This window comes from Pogoniulus pusillus, chromosome 30 (assembly GCF_015220805.1).
Source record: "Pogoniulus pusillus isolate bPogPus1 chromosome 30, bPogPus1.pri, whole genome shotgun sequence".
Taxonomy (NCBI): Eukaryota; Metazoa; Chordata; class Aves; order Piciformes; family Lybiidae; genus Pogoniulus; species Pogoniulus pusillus.
In genome coordinates, this window is record NC_087293.1 from 10,772,205 (window position 1) to 10,792,450 (window position 20,246).

General features: G+C 48.5%; 1 protein-coding gene across 2 annotated transcripts; it reads right to left on the reverse strand.

Moving 5' to 3' along the window:
• Positions 1-3,148: 3,148 nt before the first annotated feature.
• Positions 3,149-20,238, reverse strand: BRAP (BRCA1 associated protein). 2 transcript variants are annotated; one of them, XM_064168750.1, is made up of 12 exons: positions 20,053-20,236; positions 19,680-19,838; positions 18,446-18,647; positions 17,511-17,700; positions 15,929-16,042; positions 15,104-15,252; positions 12,900-12,975; positions 12,155-12,293; positions 11,551-11,660; positions 9,878-9,967; positions 6,635-6,738; positions 3,149-5,422 (listed from the first exon to the last, which is right to left on the reverse strand). In XM_064168750.1, the coding sequence occupies exons 1-12, from the start codon at positions 20,132-20,134 to the stop codon at positions 5,062-5,064; spliced, it is 1,776 nt and encodes a 591-aa protein (XP_064024820.1). In that variant the 5' UTR covers positions 20,135-20,236; the 3' UTR covers positions 3,149-5,061. The 2 variants fall into 2 exon arrangements, with proteins under 2 accessions (XP_064024820.1, XP_064024821.1); XM_064168751.1 differs by lacking the exon at positions 9,878-9,967 and having other exon boundaries at positions 20,053-20,238.
• Positions 20,239-20,246: the final 8 nt, after the last annotated feature.

Consider the following 20,246-nt stretch of genomic DNA (forward strand, 5'->3'; position numbering starts at 1 on the left):
TGAGGTGTATGATGTTTCTAAACAGCTTGGAGTGAAAGGAGTTTGACTTTCCTTCTCCCTGGGAGAAGGTGGAAGGAAACCATGCAAGAGTCTTGAGGTTTGTTGTCTAACTCAATTAACCAATTATTTCCAGGTCAAGATGGGGCAAAGCTATAAAGGCTGCTTGCTGCTATAAACAATGTTTGCACAAGGGTGGTACCGGAGAAGGAAGTGTTAGGTGTGGGGTTGAAATGAAAGTAAATGTCACCGACTGCTTCCTGCTTCGAGCCAACCTGGTGCTGTTTTGCCATTGCCCCTCAGAGGCCATAGGGAACCAGTGGGAAATGTGTGTGGGAACTCAGGCTGAGGAATGCATACACTAATGTCCCTCCTGTGCTGCAAAACTCCCCTCCAAACACCACTGACTGCCCTGCTGCAGGACCTGCAGTGGAGAGCTGGATGCTTCTGCCTTCAAAATATGGTTATTGGCCAAAAATACCCATTTGTATAAAAAGATGGGGGGGAGAAAAAAGCCTAGGAGAAATCAATGCAAAGTTCTCAGAGCTCAAACGAGAACAGACACGTTGGTTGGTGCGGATCAAGGCAGGAATTTTCCATGGGGCCTCAGGGAACTGGGCTCTGGTGAAAAGGTGAATGGCACTGAGTGGGTGGTGGGATGGCAGCCTGGCCCCTTGGAGGGAAGACAGGATGGTGTGGGGTACTTCAGCTGCTCATGGACATGGGTGTTTGGCTGCAAGGTGACTGTGTCCCCTCTGCTAGCAGTGCTGTGTGGTTTCTCTAGGGCACCAACCAGAGAGATGTCACCTCACCCACGACCTTGTCTCCTATAGGAGAGAGAAGGGATTCATTGGTGTTCAGGGACAGGTTCTTCCCAAAGGGCAAATTAGCCCCACTTGAGGAATTAATGAGTCCCTAGAACTGTGTGAAACAGCAATGTCTGCCAGATGTCTCATCTCAAACTGCGGTACCCACAGCTTGCTGGGCTGTACAGGTAGATCTCTGTGAGCTGCTGCTGAGCTGGCCCCAGAAGGGCTCATGGAAACCAATCAACAGACAGGCTGGAGGATGCTGGAGATCAGGTGGCTGCAGGTTTCATAGGTGATCTACTCCCTTCCTATTTCTGGCAAATCCTTCTTGGAGCTTGGGCACATACCCCATGGGTTCTTGAGGTGCTGAGTGAGAAGCCCACCGCACCATTGAGTTGAGCCCCACCAAGCAGCCTCCTGCTGAGCTGGACTTATGGGGAACATCCCTGTCAGGAAGCAGAGACAGCCAAGCCCTGGGCATCAGCTGACCCTGAGCTGTCCCACATTCCCCTTCCAGGCAGGGGACACAGCCCTTTCTGTCCCACTGGCTGTGGGTGCTCCTTCTGCCCGCTGCCGAGGAGCTGTGCCGCCCTCACCCCTGCTCACCGCCTCTGCCCTGCGCTTGCTCGGCAGCAGCTGCTCAAGTGAATCATTTCAGCATCCTCAGAGCAGGGAGGAGTCTGCCAAGCTTTGTGCAACTTCTGGCTGTCGCTCTGCTCCATCTGGGTTTCTCCGTGGCCCTCTGAAATTCTGCAGCCTTCCCTGCAGTCCCCCATGACCTCCTCCTGAGCAGGTGTGTGCTGTCACCGGAGTTGCAGAGCTGACATCAGAGGCTGCCTTGGGTGTTTTCTCCATTTCCATCCTGACCACATACACAGAATCCTCTATTCTTTTGCTGCCCTAGCCCCTCTCTGCCAGCCTGCCAGTTGGGGACTGTTTGCAGAAAGGAAGCAGCAGGACCCAGTGAAGTTCCCAGACCGTGCAGCCCTTGCAGGCAGAGCAGGTGCCCTGCGCCTGGCTCCCGCTGGAACATCTCTCCACTGCTGCCACGTAGCCCACGTGGCAAGTGCCAAGGCAGGCTTTGCGCTGAGCTCTCTTTGATACCACTCCAGCCATCCGACACAGCACCAGCAGTGACCATCAAACCCCTCTGCTGCCCATTGCGGGAGGGGAACGTGCATTTATTTCATGATTTAAACCTCAAAAAGGGCTATTTTAATGTTTTTAATCGTAGGAGGAGCTTGGCCAATCTCAGCTGTCCAGTGCTTGGAGGAAGTTTTCTGCTGCTGCAACCTTCTGCCGCGGCAATACTGAGTCACCAGCCACAGAGCTGACCTGTTGTTCAAGCTGCTGCAGATGTCAAAACTTGACCACAGGCTGGAAAGGTCCAAGCACCACTGCTTTTTCCAGGCACTTGGGTGTCCAGATGATGGGTAAGGAAGAGTCACAGACTGGCCTTTACTGGGAGTTTTCCCTTCACCACAAGCCACATCAGTGCTGCTTCTGCCCTGTGGCAGTGAATGCGGTCCAAGCATAGGGGAAGTCTGGCAAGAAGAGTGCCCTCAGCCTCACCCCACAGGAACTTGGGGGAAGCTTGGTTGAACAACCACCCAGAGGGCCACTGTAGGTTGTTTTGTCACCTGGGATGATTTGAGGAGAAGCTGGAGGGGACTTGAGGGTAATTTGGCTTAATGCAAAACCTAAAGGGTTTAGAGGACAGGTCTTCTGAGGAAGAGCTGAGGGAAGTGGGGTTGTGAGGGGAGACATTCTGGCTCTCTATAACTCCCTGAAAGGAGATTGGAGCCAGGTGGGGATCAGCCTCTTCTCTTTAAAAACAAGTGATAGGACAAGAAGAACTAGCCTCAAGCTGCACCTGGGGAGGCTTAGGCTGGATGTTAGAAGGAACTTCATCACTGAAAAGGTTCTCAAACACTGGAACCCCAGGGTGGTGGTTAAATTCCAGTCTCTGGAGGGGTTTAAAAGACACAAGAGAGGGACATGGTTTAGCATCAGACTTTGTAGTTATAGATAATGGTTGCACTTCATGATCTTGAAGTTCTTTTCCAACCAAAATGATTCTATGATTTTAAAAAGTACTCCACACCTCTTGATTTTCCTGCATGAGCTTCACTTCTGATGAGCCAGAGACCATGACCTTGCTGTATCTGCTCTGGACAGCTCAGCAGAACCAAACCTCCCCCCAGCCCAAACGTGACAAAGAGCTCATGCAGGCAGCTTGCCTTCCAGCTAAAACCCAAAAGACTTCAAAAAGAGTAAGTCCCATGTTTTGTTGTTCTCCCTTTCTGTCTCCACTTCCACTTGACCACACAAACCAACCAAACTCCTGCAATGCTGGTTTAATTTTCCATCACATTTTTTGAAAATGAATTCCAAGATACAATACAGCATCTTAGTGTCCTACACAAAGCAAGCTTTCAGCAAAAGGTCAGAGGATCTTAGATGGTGTAAAAATATCTCTTAAATAAAATAGTTTCTATAGGAGAGCAAGCCACCTTGGATATCTCTAGGTCCCCAGGATCATTTACAGAAGGCAGAGGCCTGGTTGTACAACCCACACGCTAGAAAAGAGTTAGTGTACATTCATGCTACAAAGTTAGAAAAGGTAGAAGAAGTTCCAGATGACTGAGGCTGAGCTCCAAACCCAAGCACTGGATGCAATGAGTGCACTAATGAGTGCCCTGTGTTTCAGAGTGAGCCAGTTCAACACTTCCAGTCCGTGAAGGCAGGAAGCAGATTGTAACAACTCACCTTCCCAGAGTCATTCTGTTTATTGGAACTCACTCCTTCCATCTGACCCAAAAGAACAGCTTCTAGCTAATAAAGGATTGGGTGGTTGCTTGCTTTATTCCAGTTTGGAGCTGGTAAGTCAGTGCTGTTTTCAGTGTAACAGACTAAGATCAGAACTGTTCCTAGTTTGAACAACAAAAAGGATCATACTGTGGTCTGAAAACACAACCATGGGACTCCCCCAGCCACTTGTAATTAAGAATTAACTTCTAAATTCTCAGATTGCTGAGCTCAACACAGCAACCAGGATAGGCAAAACTCCTCCCAACCCCCAGAGCAGCGAGTCTAAGTGACAAACAACCCAAGTACCCCATTTGCCCACAAATTTCCTTTCCAGGGTCTGCATACCTTTGGGACAAGTAACAGGAAAGCCTTTCCAGCTGAGATTTTGGACAGTGCCACATTCCAGAGCAGAACAGGCAGCTGCCAAGTGATTGCAGGAACTGAAAAGGGCCACATCTAGTGGTGAGGCTCTGATGGCAGGGAAGCATGTGCCCAGCTCAGCACAGCAGTCTGGCCAAGGTTGGTTACAGCCACGAATCAAGGAGGACAGTGTTTAAAACACCACATTAGTCATTCTTCCCACCTCACTCTGAGGAGAGCAGCACTGGAGCTTATCCCAACACATCCCTAGTGCAGCTCACAGAGGGAATGCACCCACACCCTGCTCCAGGAGATCAGAACACTGTTACTACACAACCTGTACCAGTCTTTGTAGAAATACCTGTAAAGTAATATTAAATAGTGTCCAGAATAAAAAAATTCCGTATTTTCTGCCCCAAAAGCTGCCAGCAATGGCCTTGCAAAGGCCATCTTCAAACTGAAGAAAGAGATAGTCCCTTGAAGCCTTTAATATCCTGCATTACCAGCCTTTGGGACTTCCCAGGTTCTTACATCACTAAGATGGTTTATTTTCCACACCTCACTCCCTCCTCCTTCCAAACTACAGCTCTGCTCCTGTACTAGCAGTTCTGCAGCATCAGGATATCAGAATACTAAAAGGAGATGTGTGTAATCTAACTGACACTCTTCATTAAATAAAATCACTTAACTTCAAATGCTTTTAATTCTGGGAAAGCCTTCCACACTGGGCCTAGCTTACTCTATAGCATCTCAATAGGGAATGCAGTGAATATAAACACACCCATCCAAACCAGCACACTCTCTAAGGAGAAAGTCAAATGCATGACAGGAGGGGCTTTGGATAGGTAGGAAGGCAAAATGGTCATTAAGATCTGCCTAAAAAAAGAGCTAAATAGTGCAGTGAAATGCTTTTAAATACCACAGACACCTCCAGTGACTGGCAGCCAGTTTTATGAGCAGCTCTGAAGACAAATTTCTAGCTGGAATTTAGTGAACTGGGAATTCCCAGCTGGAGTCCCAAGAGGTGAGCCTGGCCTTGCACCAGCATGGCCAGTTTCAGAACGGGAGCAGGGCATTTGGATCTTCATTTGCCCCTCTTGCCACGGCCTCTCCTGGAAGAAGGTTTTCCTGTGCTCCCTGCTGAGGAGCTGGCAGAAGATGCCACTGCAATGTTGATTTGTCCTTCCTGAATCTCTTGTCGGGTCTCAGCTGGGAGGTGATTGATTTTCTGTTGTGTCTCTAGGTAGAACATGACATCCCGCAACTGCTCCTGGATCTCTGAGATCTGCAGGTCCTTCTGCTCACAGGTTTCCTTCAACACCCTCTCCTCCTCCTTCAGTTTGTTCTGAAGCAAGGCTTGATTTGCTCGCAAACATTTATTCAGTTCTTGCTCCTCCTTCAGCTCGTTGGACAGTTTAGCCACCTTGTTGTTCAGCTGGGAACACCTGGCAAAGAGAAGCACAAGTGAGGACAGCACTATGTTGAGCTCATATTACTGCATCCTTTTTATTGCCAATCCTTAGGGCAACTGACCCCCAGCTCTCCCTGCCCCCAACAAAGACATCCTAGAATTGGCTTTTTTTTTTTTTCTGGCAGAAGACAGGCAAGGGGAGGCAACACAAGATGACTCTGAAATCCTCACAGGATTTTTTGACCCAGCTAAAGACTTTTTAGGACCAATTTGCCTGCATGGTGTTACCTACACATGGAATTAGCAAGTCGGGAAGCAGAATACCTTCCTTCCTCCCTCAAGATGCATAACCTGGGAGAATCCCTTCTTTCAAGTTAGGCAATTCCATCTTGCACCACACAGCAATGGTGCAGGCAACAGGAGGGTGTGTTGAGGAGCAGGGACTGTAACCCTGAATGAGTGCAACTTATGGAACAGGTGCTTAAAGGGCACAGATTATGTGGGAACCTGAGAGATAAGGGCAGTCAAGGATTCTCAGATGTGGCAGATGTGTTCCTGCCACTCTCTGAGTCCTAGATCTTGAAGAGACCACTCAGAAGCAAGATGCTCCCTCCAGGAGATCAGTAGGCTCATGTTTCACAGATGGTGCCTCCCTGCTCCTAATAGCAGACAGGCATCATACAGAGACTGCTTTCCCCCAGAGATGCATGCACCACAGCTCACTAGGCTATGTTCCAGGACTGCTGGAGCAGCAGCCATGCTGGAGTCCAGTGGGCTGGGAGGACCAGAGCATGTGGTCCCACCTAGGATTACACTATGATCTGCACACTCCCTGTGCTCAGCATCTTTTATTTAGGCACCTCCCATGATCTGCATTTCCCTCTGTGCTGCACGAGATGCCTCTACTGAGCTGCTTTTCTTCCCTCTGGATGTATCTGCCAATGGCCAAACAGGCTGGCACCTACTCCCGAGCAGGCAGAGGAAGGATCACTGAATGCTAAATATGCCGACCACGTCAAAAGAGCCAAGAGCCCAAAAGCTGTGTTCCACTCCACAGGCACTTCCCATTTGTGAACACCTCCAGAAACCAGAGCTTTTTTAAAAAAGTAGCTGCACTCTCAGGGACACAGTTTAAATAGCTCCAAAATGCCCAGGAATAGCAGGAGGTTTTTTTTTTTCCCATTTTGGATGTCGGCGCAGGGAGCTGTAATGGCTGCACGGAGCTAAACCTGGCAGCGGTACCCACTTCCTCTCCACAGACTGCTTTTCTTTGAGCAAGTCATTCAGCCTCTGTTCCAGACTGTCACACTTCTCAATGGTCTCTTTAAATTTGGTCTTCATGTTGTTAATCTGTAAAAACAAACACACAGCCATCTCAAAGAGAGCAAAGTCCTCTGCTCTTTCAGTATGACACTCGATTTCCTGCGCTGCCTTCTAGACTTTGACCAATGACTAGACCCAGCTTGGAGTGGAGGCTTCATTTTCACAGAGATCCTCTGCATTGCACTTTGAGGTACCCCCAAAGAGGAACTACGTTGCCGTGGAAGCTGCTCACACAGAAGAGCAACTCAGGCAGCAGATCTGTGCCAGGGTCCCCACTCGAACAAAAAGCTGCTTCAGATCTTTTAACTTCTTACTGACTGCAGCCAAGCGCAGGAACAGGCTGCCTGGGAAGGCTGCCGATGTCCCCTCTCTGGAGGTGTTCAGGGCCAGGTTGCACAGGGCCTTGAGCAACCTGGTCTAGTAGAAGATGCACTTGCCCATGGCATGAGGGGTGGAACTAGATGATCTTTAAGGTGCCTTCCAACACAAACCATTCTATGATTCCTTTACCCATTTGCTCAAACTCCACCTGTGCACTGAAATTTCCAGCTGAAGGCTTTACAGCACTGAGCTTTTGCTAATTTTAAACTAAACTTCCAATAAATATGGTCAAAGTCTGAAAACCCAACATGCTCCTTTGCTCAGCACTGACTCAGCAAGTTGCTGTCATAAGGCAGTGACCTACTGACACGAATATCTTACTCATGCAAAACGCAAACAGAAACACACATAACGTTGGCTTCCTCTTCCCCTCTGCTTCACAGCTCCAGACTGCTGAAGCTGAGGAGACCCAAGCTCTACTTCTCTAGCCACTGTTCAAAACACATCCAAACCTCTAATAGAAGTATTTCCATCTATGAATCTCCCATCAGTCTTGTTTTCTCTTTATTAGGGTCAAAACCACGTTTGCTTGTAGTGGAGGTGGGAATTCAAAGGAAAAATGTTTTCCAGGAGGAGCAATCTGGATAAATGTCAGTGTCAGCACACATGGTGCCTTCACTGATGCCAGAGTCGATGCAGAGCAGGTTTGAAGCCTTCCAGCCTTAATCACTGAGTGTTTATGCAGCTGATGGCTCATTTGGGGAAGGAGCCTGAGTGCTGATAATGGAACACACTGCATGGTGGAACTGAGCCAGGCAGGGCTTACGCAGAGCAAGAGCCACCAATAAAGCTGGAAGGATCTTTAAACACCAAAACACATCTGGGGCATGTATCACAGTCCTTTCACTCTGAAGCTGCTTTGTGGCCCATGTTTCCTAGTTGTGTCTAGGGATGTGATTGTCCCCCTCAGCACTGCTGAGGCCACACTCAACTACTGGATTTGGTTTTGGTCTGCTCACTATAGGAAGGATATTGAGGGGATGGAGTGGGTCCAGAAGGGCAAAGCTGGTGAAGGGCCTTGAACACATTTTGTGAAGAACATCTGAGAGAACTGAGGCTGTTTACTCATTAGGATTCAGAAGGGGAGGCTCACAGAAGACCTCATGGCTCTCTACACCTCTCTGAAAGGAGGCTGGAATGAGGTAGGGTTGGTCTCGTCTCACATGCAGCAAGTGACAGGACAAGAGGAAATGGCTTCAAGTTGTGCCAACAGAGGTTCAGGTTGGATACTAGGAAAAAAATTCTTTCCAGAAAGGGTTCTCAGGCTGCCCAGGGAGGTGGTGGAGTCACTATGCCTGGAGGGATATTTAAAAGACACATGGATGAGGTGCTGAGGGATGTGGTTTAGCGGTAGTCGCTCAGCAGTAGTGGAATTGTGACCTCTAGGCGAGTGGCTGGACTTGATGATTCCCAAGGTCTCTTCCAATCTCAACAGCTCTATGATTCTATGTGCAAGACAATTTTTGTTCTATCTTTTCCTTTTATAGGCCCCTCCATAAGATTTCTGGGACTGTTTTCCAGACCAAGGTCAATGAGCACTATTTCTACAGTCATAATCTCCATATTTATGATGTCAGTTAACCACAGATACTAACTGGTTAATTGGAAGTTATGTAGAAAGTTCAGTTAAGGACTCAACCCTAAATCCTGACTTGCTTTAAACCTAGTTGAAAGGATCTAGGTAGAGCAAAAAGCATTAAAATATTCTCCCAGGATTTTTTGCTTGTGACATTTTGAAGCAGTCCTGCCTCCAGGATGCTTTATAGGAGGAGATTCTGAACTTCTCCCAGAGGGTGATGAGGAGAGAGAGGGGATCAAAAAGAAAGGGCAAATCAATATGCATTTGGAGCAGAAAGACAGCTTCCACTTTCTGCAGCCGAGCAAATTAAAGTCATATTGTCTATGCTACACTAACCTTCCCCAGAGATGGCCGTCAGCGTGAGACGGATGGCAGCGGCAAGCAAGGATCCTGCAGCAGCACCGACTTGTTTTCTCCACTGCTGCAGTTTCCTCAGCAGCACATTTAAATCAACCTTCAATCTAGGTGGCAATCTACCTACTTCTGCACCACTGAGCAGCAAATTGCTAGATCTGAGCATCGAGATAAGGGATACATCTTAGAGCCAATTTTCTCAGCTGGCAGGGAAAAAGGCTGCACAAGGAGGCCACAGCACACAACATTCAGGCTCTTAGAGACCAGACAGCTTCACTGCAACTGAACTGGGGTCAGTTTTGGGCCCCTCACTCTAGGAAGGTCACAAAAGTGCTAGAGTGTGTCCAGAGAAAAGCCACAAAGCTGGTGAAGGGTCTAGAGCACAAGCTTTGTGAGGAGCAGCTAAGGGAATCGGGGTTGCTCAGCCAAGAGAAAGACAGGCTGAGGGGAGACGTTCTGGCTCTCTACAACCCCCTGAAAGGAGGCTGGGGCCAGGAGGGGGTTGATCTCTTATCCTATCACTTGTTCCATGGGAGGAGTGGAAACAGCCTCAAGTTGTGCCAGGGGAGGTTTAGCTTGAATATTAGAAAACATTTCATCCCCAAAAGGGTTGCCAAGCCCTGGCCCAGGCTGCCCATGGCAGTGGTGGAGACCTCTTCCTCAAGAGTTTCAAAGCCATGGAGATGTGGTGCTGATGGACATGGTTTAGTGGTGACCTGGCAGTGCTGGGTTAGACTTGATGATCTTAAAGGTGTCTTCCAAGCAAAACTATTTTATGAGCTCCCACTTAATTGAACAATGGCCAGGGGCCTGTTTGAGCAGAGCTTCCCAGGTGCCCGGGGCAGAGCTCACCTCCTCGGCCGTGTCCTTTTCTATTCGGACTATCTTGTTCTCCCAGTAGATTCGCTGGGATTCCAGCTGGCTTGTCAGCAGGTAGGAGTACTGCAAACACAGGAGATAAGCACCAAGCAGTCAGCTTCGCTCTGAGGGTGGCTCTGCTGATTAAGAAGCCCAAAAGGACTCTGATGCACAAATCAATTTAAATCAGATGAAATTGAGCGTGCAGGACATTCTGAGCACAGGTGCAATGTTGATACTCAGAGCAGATCTGTTTCACCAATTTGGTTTCAAAACCGAGTCACTGGATTTTTGTGAAGTCAAGGAAAGCCTTCACAGCACAACAACAAAGATGAAGGAAGTTCCACCAAGTCATACCCAGTATCATGCCAAGAAATTTTTTTAAGAGGAGACCGATTTTTCACTGCAGTAGCAATAAACCCCTGCAAGTTTTACACTCCACGGGAAAATGAAGCATCCCTGCCATGAGAGTTTGAGATCCCAAAGGCTAAGTTGCTGACTTCTTCATTCCCAGCCCAAAACCCAAGACAGAAGGGTAAGAACATCTCTGGAAAAGCATCCTCAAGCTGTAACTAGTCACAATTCTTGTTGTCCAAAATGTATGGCCTATTCCAATGCTATTTTGTCAGAGGAGCAAAGATATATGCCTTACATCCCCCCTTTTGCCAATGAGTTATGGCAAGGCTGGCAAATGCCACCATTTCTTACCAACAGGCTAATAAGCACCAGAGAATTAAATGTGTGCAAAAAGCCTTGGATACTCAGTAATATCTAAGCACCAAAACACATTGCCAAATGCGTTCTCTCTAGAAACACTAAGATCTCCTAAGCTAGGTAAAGGGCTTACATCCTCTGAGCACCAACCTTCTAAGGGGAAAAAGGGGGTTAAAAATAGTCGGTTTAGTATCTAAATGTTATTCAGAAAATTCATAGAAGGGCAACCAAATATTTCTTTCAGAAATAAGCTTCTCAAGTCTGGTTTCTGTCAGCTGTTCCTCCTCAGATACCCTTGTGTCTAATGCAGCTGGAATCATGCTGCAGTGTATCTGGCTCAGTGGAGCAGTAATTTTGAGTTTCTCTCCTTTACCCTTCTAGTTAAGAACAGGAGAAGCTGGCTAACAGGCACACAAAATAAACTCCTTAGCTGTTGAGGAGGAAGCTGAACAGGGCTGGTATCAGATGAGTCCACTGGCTTTCTTTGATAGCCAAAGCAAGCTTACAGCTATGGATTCCTGCATTCTTGTACAGTTTACAAGCTGAACTACTCACACTGACAGCTCCACATACATCCAGGTACTTAAGCCAAGTCACAGAGCCACCAGCAAGGGTCTAGTGAAGGAACCTGTGCATTCAGACCCACTTCTCTCTCCAATGACCCGAGTGTTTGCAGCAGAGTTACCAGCTCATCTTCAGTCAGCACTGAACATAGGATGAAGCTGCAGCCAGCTTATACTTAGCTGCATTGGCTCTGCAGAGCCAGGAAGAATTAAAAAAAATAAAATAAATAAAAGCAGTAAAAACATCCTGCTTCTGCCTGAAGATGATTGCCTACATGCAGGGAGCAGGTCTGCTGCATAAGCTGATGTAATTGTCCTGTCGCTGTATCTGGATTGGAAACGTTTCCCTACAGCAGTACAATGCAGAGTCCGACAAGCCCAAATATTTACCTCTAATTGCAAGGCATCAATTTTCTCTTCCTGACACATATCTCCCTCACACTCATACTGAACGATCTTCCCATCGGTTTTACTTGCAACCAGTCGATGGACGTAGTTATCTGAAGAGAGAGAATTCAAGCAAAGGGAGTTTGAGCTGAAGAGCACCCAAGCTGACACCAGTAGAAATACTTTATGCAGCACAATTAACCATGCAGACTGCTGCAACAGCACATTAGCAAGGCAGGAAGCCAACATCAGATGTATTTGTTATTTAGCAGACTTCACACAGACACCTTACAGGATATTTATTACAACAGCCCATTCCCATTCCTCAGGGCAAATTGATGGAGAGGGAGTAACAAACACATTCCACAGAGACTACAGGACTGTCCTGGGTCATTACAGAATCATGTTCTTCCCCCCTCCATCTGCTACAGCCCCACAAAAACTGCTATTAGAGAGGAGATGTATGTTCCCAAAAGACAAGGTATTAGTACAGCAGCAAACCCCTTAATCTCCAAGCACACTCTACCACAAGTACTCTTACTAAGAGGTCCTGAAAGCCATTTGACAAGCAAGGTCATCCTACAAGAGGAGAGGACACAGCACTTACCTCCAGCATAGTCCCAGACTCTGTGGTTGGTCAGCTGCATGGCATAGGTGTGCTGGGTCTCCTCGAAGTGCTTGTAAGCATGGCGACTCACGTAGCGCCCGCAGCCTATGTGCCCACATATCAAACAGATCCAGAGGTTCTGTCAACAGAGTGATAAGGCTCTGTACATACAACGCTGTCAAGTGCTGGTATGGGAGCTCTGAGAAGTGTGATCTGACACCGACAGCCTGTGGATGCCATGCACACCCAGCCCCTGCCTCAGAAGACAGTGTTTGCTTTTCTCCCTCCTTTGAAGCTTTGCTTAGCTGGAAAGCTGAAGAGGAGGAAGTGCCTGCTCATATGAGCCAAACACAAGCCTGCAGGTACTGGGCACACTGATGAGTTACTACAAGCGTGGATGGAAGAATGGTCTTGACTAAGGAAGGAGGTACCTCAGCAGGAGCACAAAAGCAGACTCTGAAGAGCACAACTAGAAGCCACTACCAAGTTGCATATCAGTTTAGCGGCCATCATATTCATCACACTCTGCTCAGATTATAGCTAACAACTCTGTCTAAGAATCTGAAAGGTTTGTCCTGGGAGGTAAGGTCCCTTCCCAGTACTGATTCCATCTTGCAAGGAAAGCAGATACACCTCTGACTGCTAAAATCAGCCTGAAAGCAGACACAGAACCCCAAATGCAACTAGAGCAGCTGTGCAGCCACATCTAGTCTAGATCTCACTCATCATCCACCCACCTACTTACTTCTTGAACTCCACACTCAAAACACTTGTTCTCTTCCACTGGTTCAGGTGTTTGGCAGTATCTGCAGACAGGACACCTGGAGGGCAACAAGCATCATGATGAGACACAAGGAGCTCTATCCTAATATTATAGTAATTAAAAAGAGTCAGAGAGCTCCCAGTAAATTTCTTGTGCAGTGGGATGCTCCCCATACACTCACATCTCTAAGTTCACATTCCCCCTACTCAAATTTGCCTCCATTCCACACCAAGCTGCCATTTCCCAGCCAGTAAGTGACAGAAGAACCAAGAGCAGTTCTTCCAATGCCATTCCACATTCTCAGCTTGATCTGGTTTTGCTGCAGGCCAGGTGTAAGGAACATCTGCAACCCACAGCATCAGTGGGGCTGCCAGCAACATCAGCCCCCGCCTGTAAGCCAAAAAATACACAACAAAGAAACTCTTCCCTATCTCAGCCATTAACGCTACAAGAAGCGCTTGTAGATGTCTCGCACATCTCTGAAGGCTGCTGATGCTCCGGGCTGCTGCCACCTGACAGCTTCAGCTCTCCATTACCTGCAGGGTTTCTGCAGCAGCTACACGCTGTTGTGGAAGGAAGCTGTAACTACAGGCTGCTGAGGACAGCCGAGCTACTGAGGGCGGTACCAACACTTTACAACACCTCAGCACATAACACAAGCCTAAGGAGAGGAGGAGGGGCTTCAATTTTACTCAAACAGAACGGAGTCAGTCTCAGCCCTTCCAGGAAGAATATCCCATAGCTGTAACCTAAAACAATCAGTAGCAAGCATCCCTCTGTGATTTCTCTTGAAACCAACTGTGCTGCCAGAAAGATGGAAGACCCCAGACCAGAAGAAACCTTTGTCCAGACCCTGTGCACTGGAAGCTCAGCTGGAGAGTAGTGTAACTGAGGCTGTGCATCCTGTTTCCAAGACTGTTTATGTATTTTTCATTAGCTGCTGGATAAGCTACAGAAATTCAAGGGAGGAGACAATTGGATTGCAGTCAGCTCTATACAGACTCAGGCACTTACAGCCTCTCTGGCGCCTAAGCAATGTGGACAGGGATTTTCTTTTATCATTCCTCTAGACTGGGAGCTTCAGTTGTATATTACATATGTAAGTGCTCTTTTGGATCTTGCTCTACACTGGCTGAGCTCCATTGCTTCATATTTAAACTGGCTTTGATTTATGGAGCAGAGCAGCCTATAAACTTGAATAGCCACAAATCTGTGATTTGGATTCTTCTTACAGAGGTGCTGTTACTTTGATTTACAAATGATATCTAGAGGGTTACAATTTTCCTCACTGTCCATCATAGAATTAGGCAGTGAGGGGTAGCAGTGACAGAGAGAGAACGCAGCAAGGATCAGCAGCCCTTTTGCTGCAGTATCTATGACTGCCTGACATGCAGTGAAACAGTGGAGTCCACATATCCACAACCAACACCAAGGTGCCAGTCAGGGGTTCTGCAGTCAGAAGCTCAGAGACACCAAAAATGCCCATCCACAGGGATGAGAATGATGGCAAGAGCAAGAACAGCAAAGAGACAGCAGTAGCAAAAAGAAGAGCTGCTTTAAGAACAGAGGAGGTCTAGTGACACAGTGCCCCATCACTGAGCCCGTGCCCACCTTGAGTATCACAGCCAGTCTACAGCAGCTGCCTCCCCTTCCCAATTCACTGAGGGATCTTGTCATCAGCCCTTCTTTTCCCACCTCCCTCCTGTTTCACTTTCCAGTCCTGTCACCCTGTGCAGCTGCTCTTGCCCAGCTCTTCTTCATCCTCTCCCAGCATCTAACTAAGCAAGCAGAGCTACAGGGCTCCCAAGCTGCAGGCAGACATGCAGGTCTCCCAGCCTCAGCTATCTTGAGGGAAAAAAAATGACCCACCAGACTCACAAGACTGAGTGAAACAGGGCTGTGTGGGCATCCAATGCTGTTCACCCCAGTATTTTTATCCTACAATATCTTAAAATAATCAACATTACTCTACAACTCCTCTCCTGCCTTAGCAGGAAAACATGGTTAAACTATTTTTGGTGGTTAGATTGCTCTCTGGGAGTTCCTTAATGGGGAAAAAAAAATGAGCACTAGAACTTGCTGTAATTCCTGCCCCCTCACTCTGATAAGCAGAACCAGTCTCATCAGCACGTAACCACCACACTCAAACAGGGTTTCAGATATGGAAATCAAGAGAAGCCTCTTACGTGGTGTCCTCCCACCGCTGCAGACACTGGCTATGAAAGCTGTGGTTGCACAGTGTGGTGAGGATCCCGTTCACGGACTCATCCATCCTCTCCAGGCACACTGTGCACTTTGGGAGCTCTGTCAGATCCATCACAGGCAAGCTGGCCCCCTTCAAAAGAACAAGCAAATTGCTCAGCACCTTAACTTAAGAAAAAGCCAAAATTTCTCTCCAGTTAGTGCTGGCACCAGGGTACAAAAGCACTACAAAGTACTCCTGTGATTCTACACAGTGCTCAGATTTATATATATATATAATATATATATATATGATCTTAAAGATCATTTAGTTACAAACCCCTGCCAGGCGCAGGGACACCTCCCACTAAACCAGGTTGCTCAAGACCTGATCCAACCTGGCCTTGAACACCTTCAGGGAGGAGGCATCCACAACCTTCCTGGGCAATCTCTGCCAGTGTCTCACCACCCTCACTGTAAAGAACATATTTCTAATCTCCAGTCTAAACCTCCTCTTTCAGCTTGTCCACCACACTCAGTGGATCACAGCCAGAATCATCTGAGCACAGGCTCAGCATGGCTGCTGCATCTGCAAACAGCCCATTCTGTTTTCAGCATTCACTGGATCCACCACCCACAGCAGGTTTAGATCAGAGATGCTGCAGTGGTGAGGCACGAAGCACCACGAAGTCACCAAACTCTCACAAGCAGCACTGGAAAGGGGAGCAGGGTTTGGGTCGATGCAGTTACACATTTCTTGCCGCATTCTGCCCAAATAATACAGTTTTAGTTCTCAAAAGAGCAGGAAAACCAAACCAAACCAAACTTACATCTTCTGATTTGAAGACCTCAGCCCTCTCCACATACACCAGCTGGCAGACATCCTCCTCAATCGAGTTGAACTGCCTGCCATTGCAGGCCATGTAAAAGCTGTCTGCATCCGCCTGCGTGCGGAACAAAGGCAGCCAGTTACAGAGAGCAAACTCACAGCTGCTACAACCAAGGAAGAGGAGGAGAAACCTGCTGTATTCTCTCTTCTCCCCTCACCAAGCCTTGCAATACCAAAGGAGATGTTTCAGACAGCCAGCTCCTGCCAGCAGGCATTGCATCTTGGCATGGGGTTCAGTGTTAACTCTTGAAGACAAGAAGTGAAGCTCAGAGCAGTGACAGCTACTCTGGTACTAAGTGCTCAGCAGGAATGCTGAAGGATCTCCCTTCAGCATCTGCTTTGCCCTTTGTCAGCAATTTCAGTGCCTTTGCAAAGCAAATTTAGCCTCTGAAAAAAAAAAATTTAGAGTACCACACTGCAGGTCACTGATACCTGTGTCAGGGAAAGGAATAATTTCACTATGGGAAAAGATTCATTTCACTGGTCACAATTCAGGCGTGCTCTGAACTGTGCCTGGAGTCACTGGCGAAGAGATAGAACCAAAACAAAACCTGCTGATTACTCAGTCACCTCCCTAAACCCTTTCTCTTCCCAGATAGAGGCAAATTAGCTGAATGCCCTATTCCTGGTTGCTCGAGCCAGAAGCATAAATAGCCTTGAGATTTGTTCCTTCTGCCTGCAGACCCAGCTATTAAGGGTCACTGGAGAACAAGCCTTCAGGGAATTTCCTAACAAACAGGAGTTTCAGGGTGAGTTGAGTAGGAGTTTAGGAATTTGCTGCACTAGGTATTTGCCCAGGTAAAGTGACACAGCAACATAGAAAAATGCATCTTCACAACTACTGCAACAGCACATACCACACAAAAATACTGCATCTGCACAATGGGTATGGGAAATGCCTCACAGGATTCAAGGCTGGGGGGAAACCTCTCCCCCAGCCTCAAAATAGAACACTTGCAGCTAGGAGAAGAGAATGAACAAGAAGGTCCACACAGGAATTGCCAGGGGGAACCCCATCATGGTGGGAGTTGGAAGGGACCTCTTGAGATCATCCTGTCCAACCCTTCTGCTAAAACAGAGTCACTTACAGCAGGTTGACCAACGTCCAGGAGACTCCACAACCTCTCTGGGCAGCCTGCTCCAAGGCTCCAGCAAAGAAATTTCTCTTCCTGTTCAGATGGAACCACCTGGGTTCTAGTTTGTGCCCATTGCCCCTTACTCTGTCACTGGGCACCACTGAGAAGAGTCTTGCCCTGTTCTCTTGGCCCTCAACCCTTCTGTTCACCAGAGTACAACGCAGATAACAGAAAGTGTATCTCTGCTGTTTTACAATATCCAGCAAGAAATAATGGAGCTGGAACACAGCAGACACTTGCCTCCAGGTCAAGGTGTGGAAGTAATCCTAGTCATCATCCCTGGGAAAGCTTTGGGCAACAGCACAGGAGTGTTTTTTCCAAGGTTAAAGTGCAAGCTTGGCTAAGAGCTGGCCAGTGAAGCCAAGCAAAGGGACTTCCAGCTCTTACCTGAGAGCTAAACTTTATCAGCACCATGTACTGGTTTGGAGTGGAATCTCTGATGATTTTCATGTGCTCAATTACTTCATAGAAGGAGGCCACAAACTTCATGAGGTCATGGCTGGTCATTGTAGCAGGGACCGTGAGGATGCACAGCATGGCACTGCGCCTCACGTCTTCTTTTAACGAGGTCATCTTGCTGGCAAGGCAACCGTGACACAAAGTCATCTTACTTGAGAGACAACAAAGGCAGAGCTGGACACATCACACCTCCACCAGCCACAGTCCCTGCAGTAACTTAACTCTCTTTTGCACATTTGGAAATATTAAGCAAGAGAAGAAAAGGGTTGAGGGAAGTAATCAACCACAGCTATTGCTCTGTCACAAAGGATTAAACTGGGAAGCTCCAATAAAGGGTGGTTTTGTCAGCAGTAATTTGACACCTGGTCAATCCCAGATGCTCAAAACTATTCCCAGAACAGGCTACTTCAAATGCCAGTTTTGTGTCTTCTGACACTTTTCAGGAAGGCTCAAAAATGGAAGTTCTCACACAGTTATAAAGGAATAGTGTGGAACTGAAATGCCTTAAACAAACTTCTGCCTCAGCTCCTCAGGCCTGCTGCCAGGATCCCAGAGGTCACCACTTAGCTGTGGGATTCCTCAATAAGCTGTTTTCAAACACATCATTTTTTAGGAAGCTCCATTTGTCTTGCACTCTCACCCCCCTGGGAACAAGCCCTCTCACCTGCTGCTGCAGGACTCAGGCCAGCCTCAAGCTCCACCATGAAGACAAAGACAAATCTGACCTCCCAGCACAAGTCACCCTTCCTGTTTATCCCAGCTCAGCAGCCACAGCCCCAGGGTGCCAGACTCACCCTTCCGGGTGGTGGCATCACTCAGGAGCACTGCTCCCACCAGAGCTAGGATGAGTCATGCATTCTTACTTTGTTTTGTACAGGTGCATGATGCCATGAACGATTTCAACCGAGGGATTGCCACTGAAGAAGGAAATCTGGTCAGGGAGCTGTTTTGACGGCGAGTCTGGAGCAACCTCACGCTCTTTGCTCTGATCATCATGTCTGGTTTTGTCCTCAGCAGATGCAGCCTCTGAAGATTTTCTCCCTTCCACAGCAGCTTCAGTTTCATCTTTTGCAAATCAAAAGTTTGCTCATTACTAACGGCGCATCAGGAACATCTGCTGCTCCCCAAGCACAGCCTTGGATGTACAAATCTGCACCCCTACAAGTCAAATTGCAACCCTAAAAGCAGCAGAATGCAACACTTCTCATCTTTATTGTCCCAAGGGAAGCTCCAGAGATGTCAGACACCTGGTGTGAGCCCCTGGCAGGACCCAAGTGCTGTGGATCAAGGCAGGCAAGTTTTGCACCGTAGCCAGTGCAATCCCAGGAGACACCAGCATCAACACAAAGCAACTGGGACAGACTTGGTGAGGAGAGGTGATGAGTGGCTCCTCCTGTGCTGCTCAGATGGCAGCTGGGATGTCTGACAAGATCTGATGTTTCTATCTTTCAACTTCTTTCATAGAATCATAACCAACAGCACCACACCCACCAAACCATATTTACATGGTTTTTGAAGACCTCCAGGGATGGAGACTCCACCACTGCTTTGGACAGCCTAGGCCAGGCCTTGACCACTCTTCTAATAAAAACAACTTCTCCTATTATCTATCTAAACCTTCCCTGGAACAACTTGAAGCCATTTCCTCCCATCCTATCACTAGTTACTTGGAAGAAGAGACCAACTTCCACCTCACTACCACCTTCTTTCAGGGAGCTGTGGAGAGAGAATTTTCTATCAGGGAATTTAAACACCTAAGTCGTGTCAGAGCTATGGAGCAGCAAAGCTGGCAAGCAAAATCCTTGCTCATGACACAGCCTAAGATAACCCAAAACTTTACGGGGATGAGAAATGTAAGCCAGCACCACCCTGCTCTCCTACCCGGACCAAAACATACATTCCTGATCTTCTCAAACTGTGTGATTGATCCAAGCCCCACAAACCCAGCAGCACCTCCAGCATTCCCACACTGCCGAACAGCTGCCACTGGTGAGGCCAGCGCCTAGGAAAGGTCCGGCTCCCCCTTCCACAACACGGCCACCATAAAAGCAGGGTGGGCAACCCAAACCCCAGCACCTTCCCACCCGAGGCCAGTACCTGAACGCGGCTGGATGGTCTCAATGATCATGTCGGTCATCTCCCTGCGACCGAGGTGCTGGTGGAGGATGGCCGCCCGCTCCCCGGGGCCTTTCCCCTCCAAACAAGCCGGCACAGCAGCCGGGGTCGCCCCGGTGCCCTCCGCAGCCATCTCCGGAGCTGCGCAGCAAGAAGGAGACTTTGGAACAAGGCGTCGGGGGCGAAACCCCGTACCGGCGACCCACCGTCAGGACCAGGACGTCGACCCCATCCCCTGTCTAGGTGCCTGAAGCCCGCGGCCAAAGCCCAGCTTCCTCCCCCGCCACAACGACCAGCGCAAGCCGTGCGCAATCCCCCAGCGGCGAAGGAACGGGACGGGACCGGAGAGACTCACCAACCGCGCTGTAAGCGAAGCCCTCGGGCAGCGGCGAGTGCTCGGCCAGTTCCAGCCGGATCACCACCAGGGACACGCTCATGGGCCCGGGCACCGTGGGCCGCCTGCGCCGCCACCGCGCTCCGAAGAGGCCAACCGAGCTGCAGCGCCGCTTCCGCCTCCCGCACCTTTCCCCTCTGACCCCGCTGGGGTTA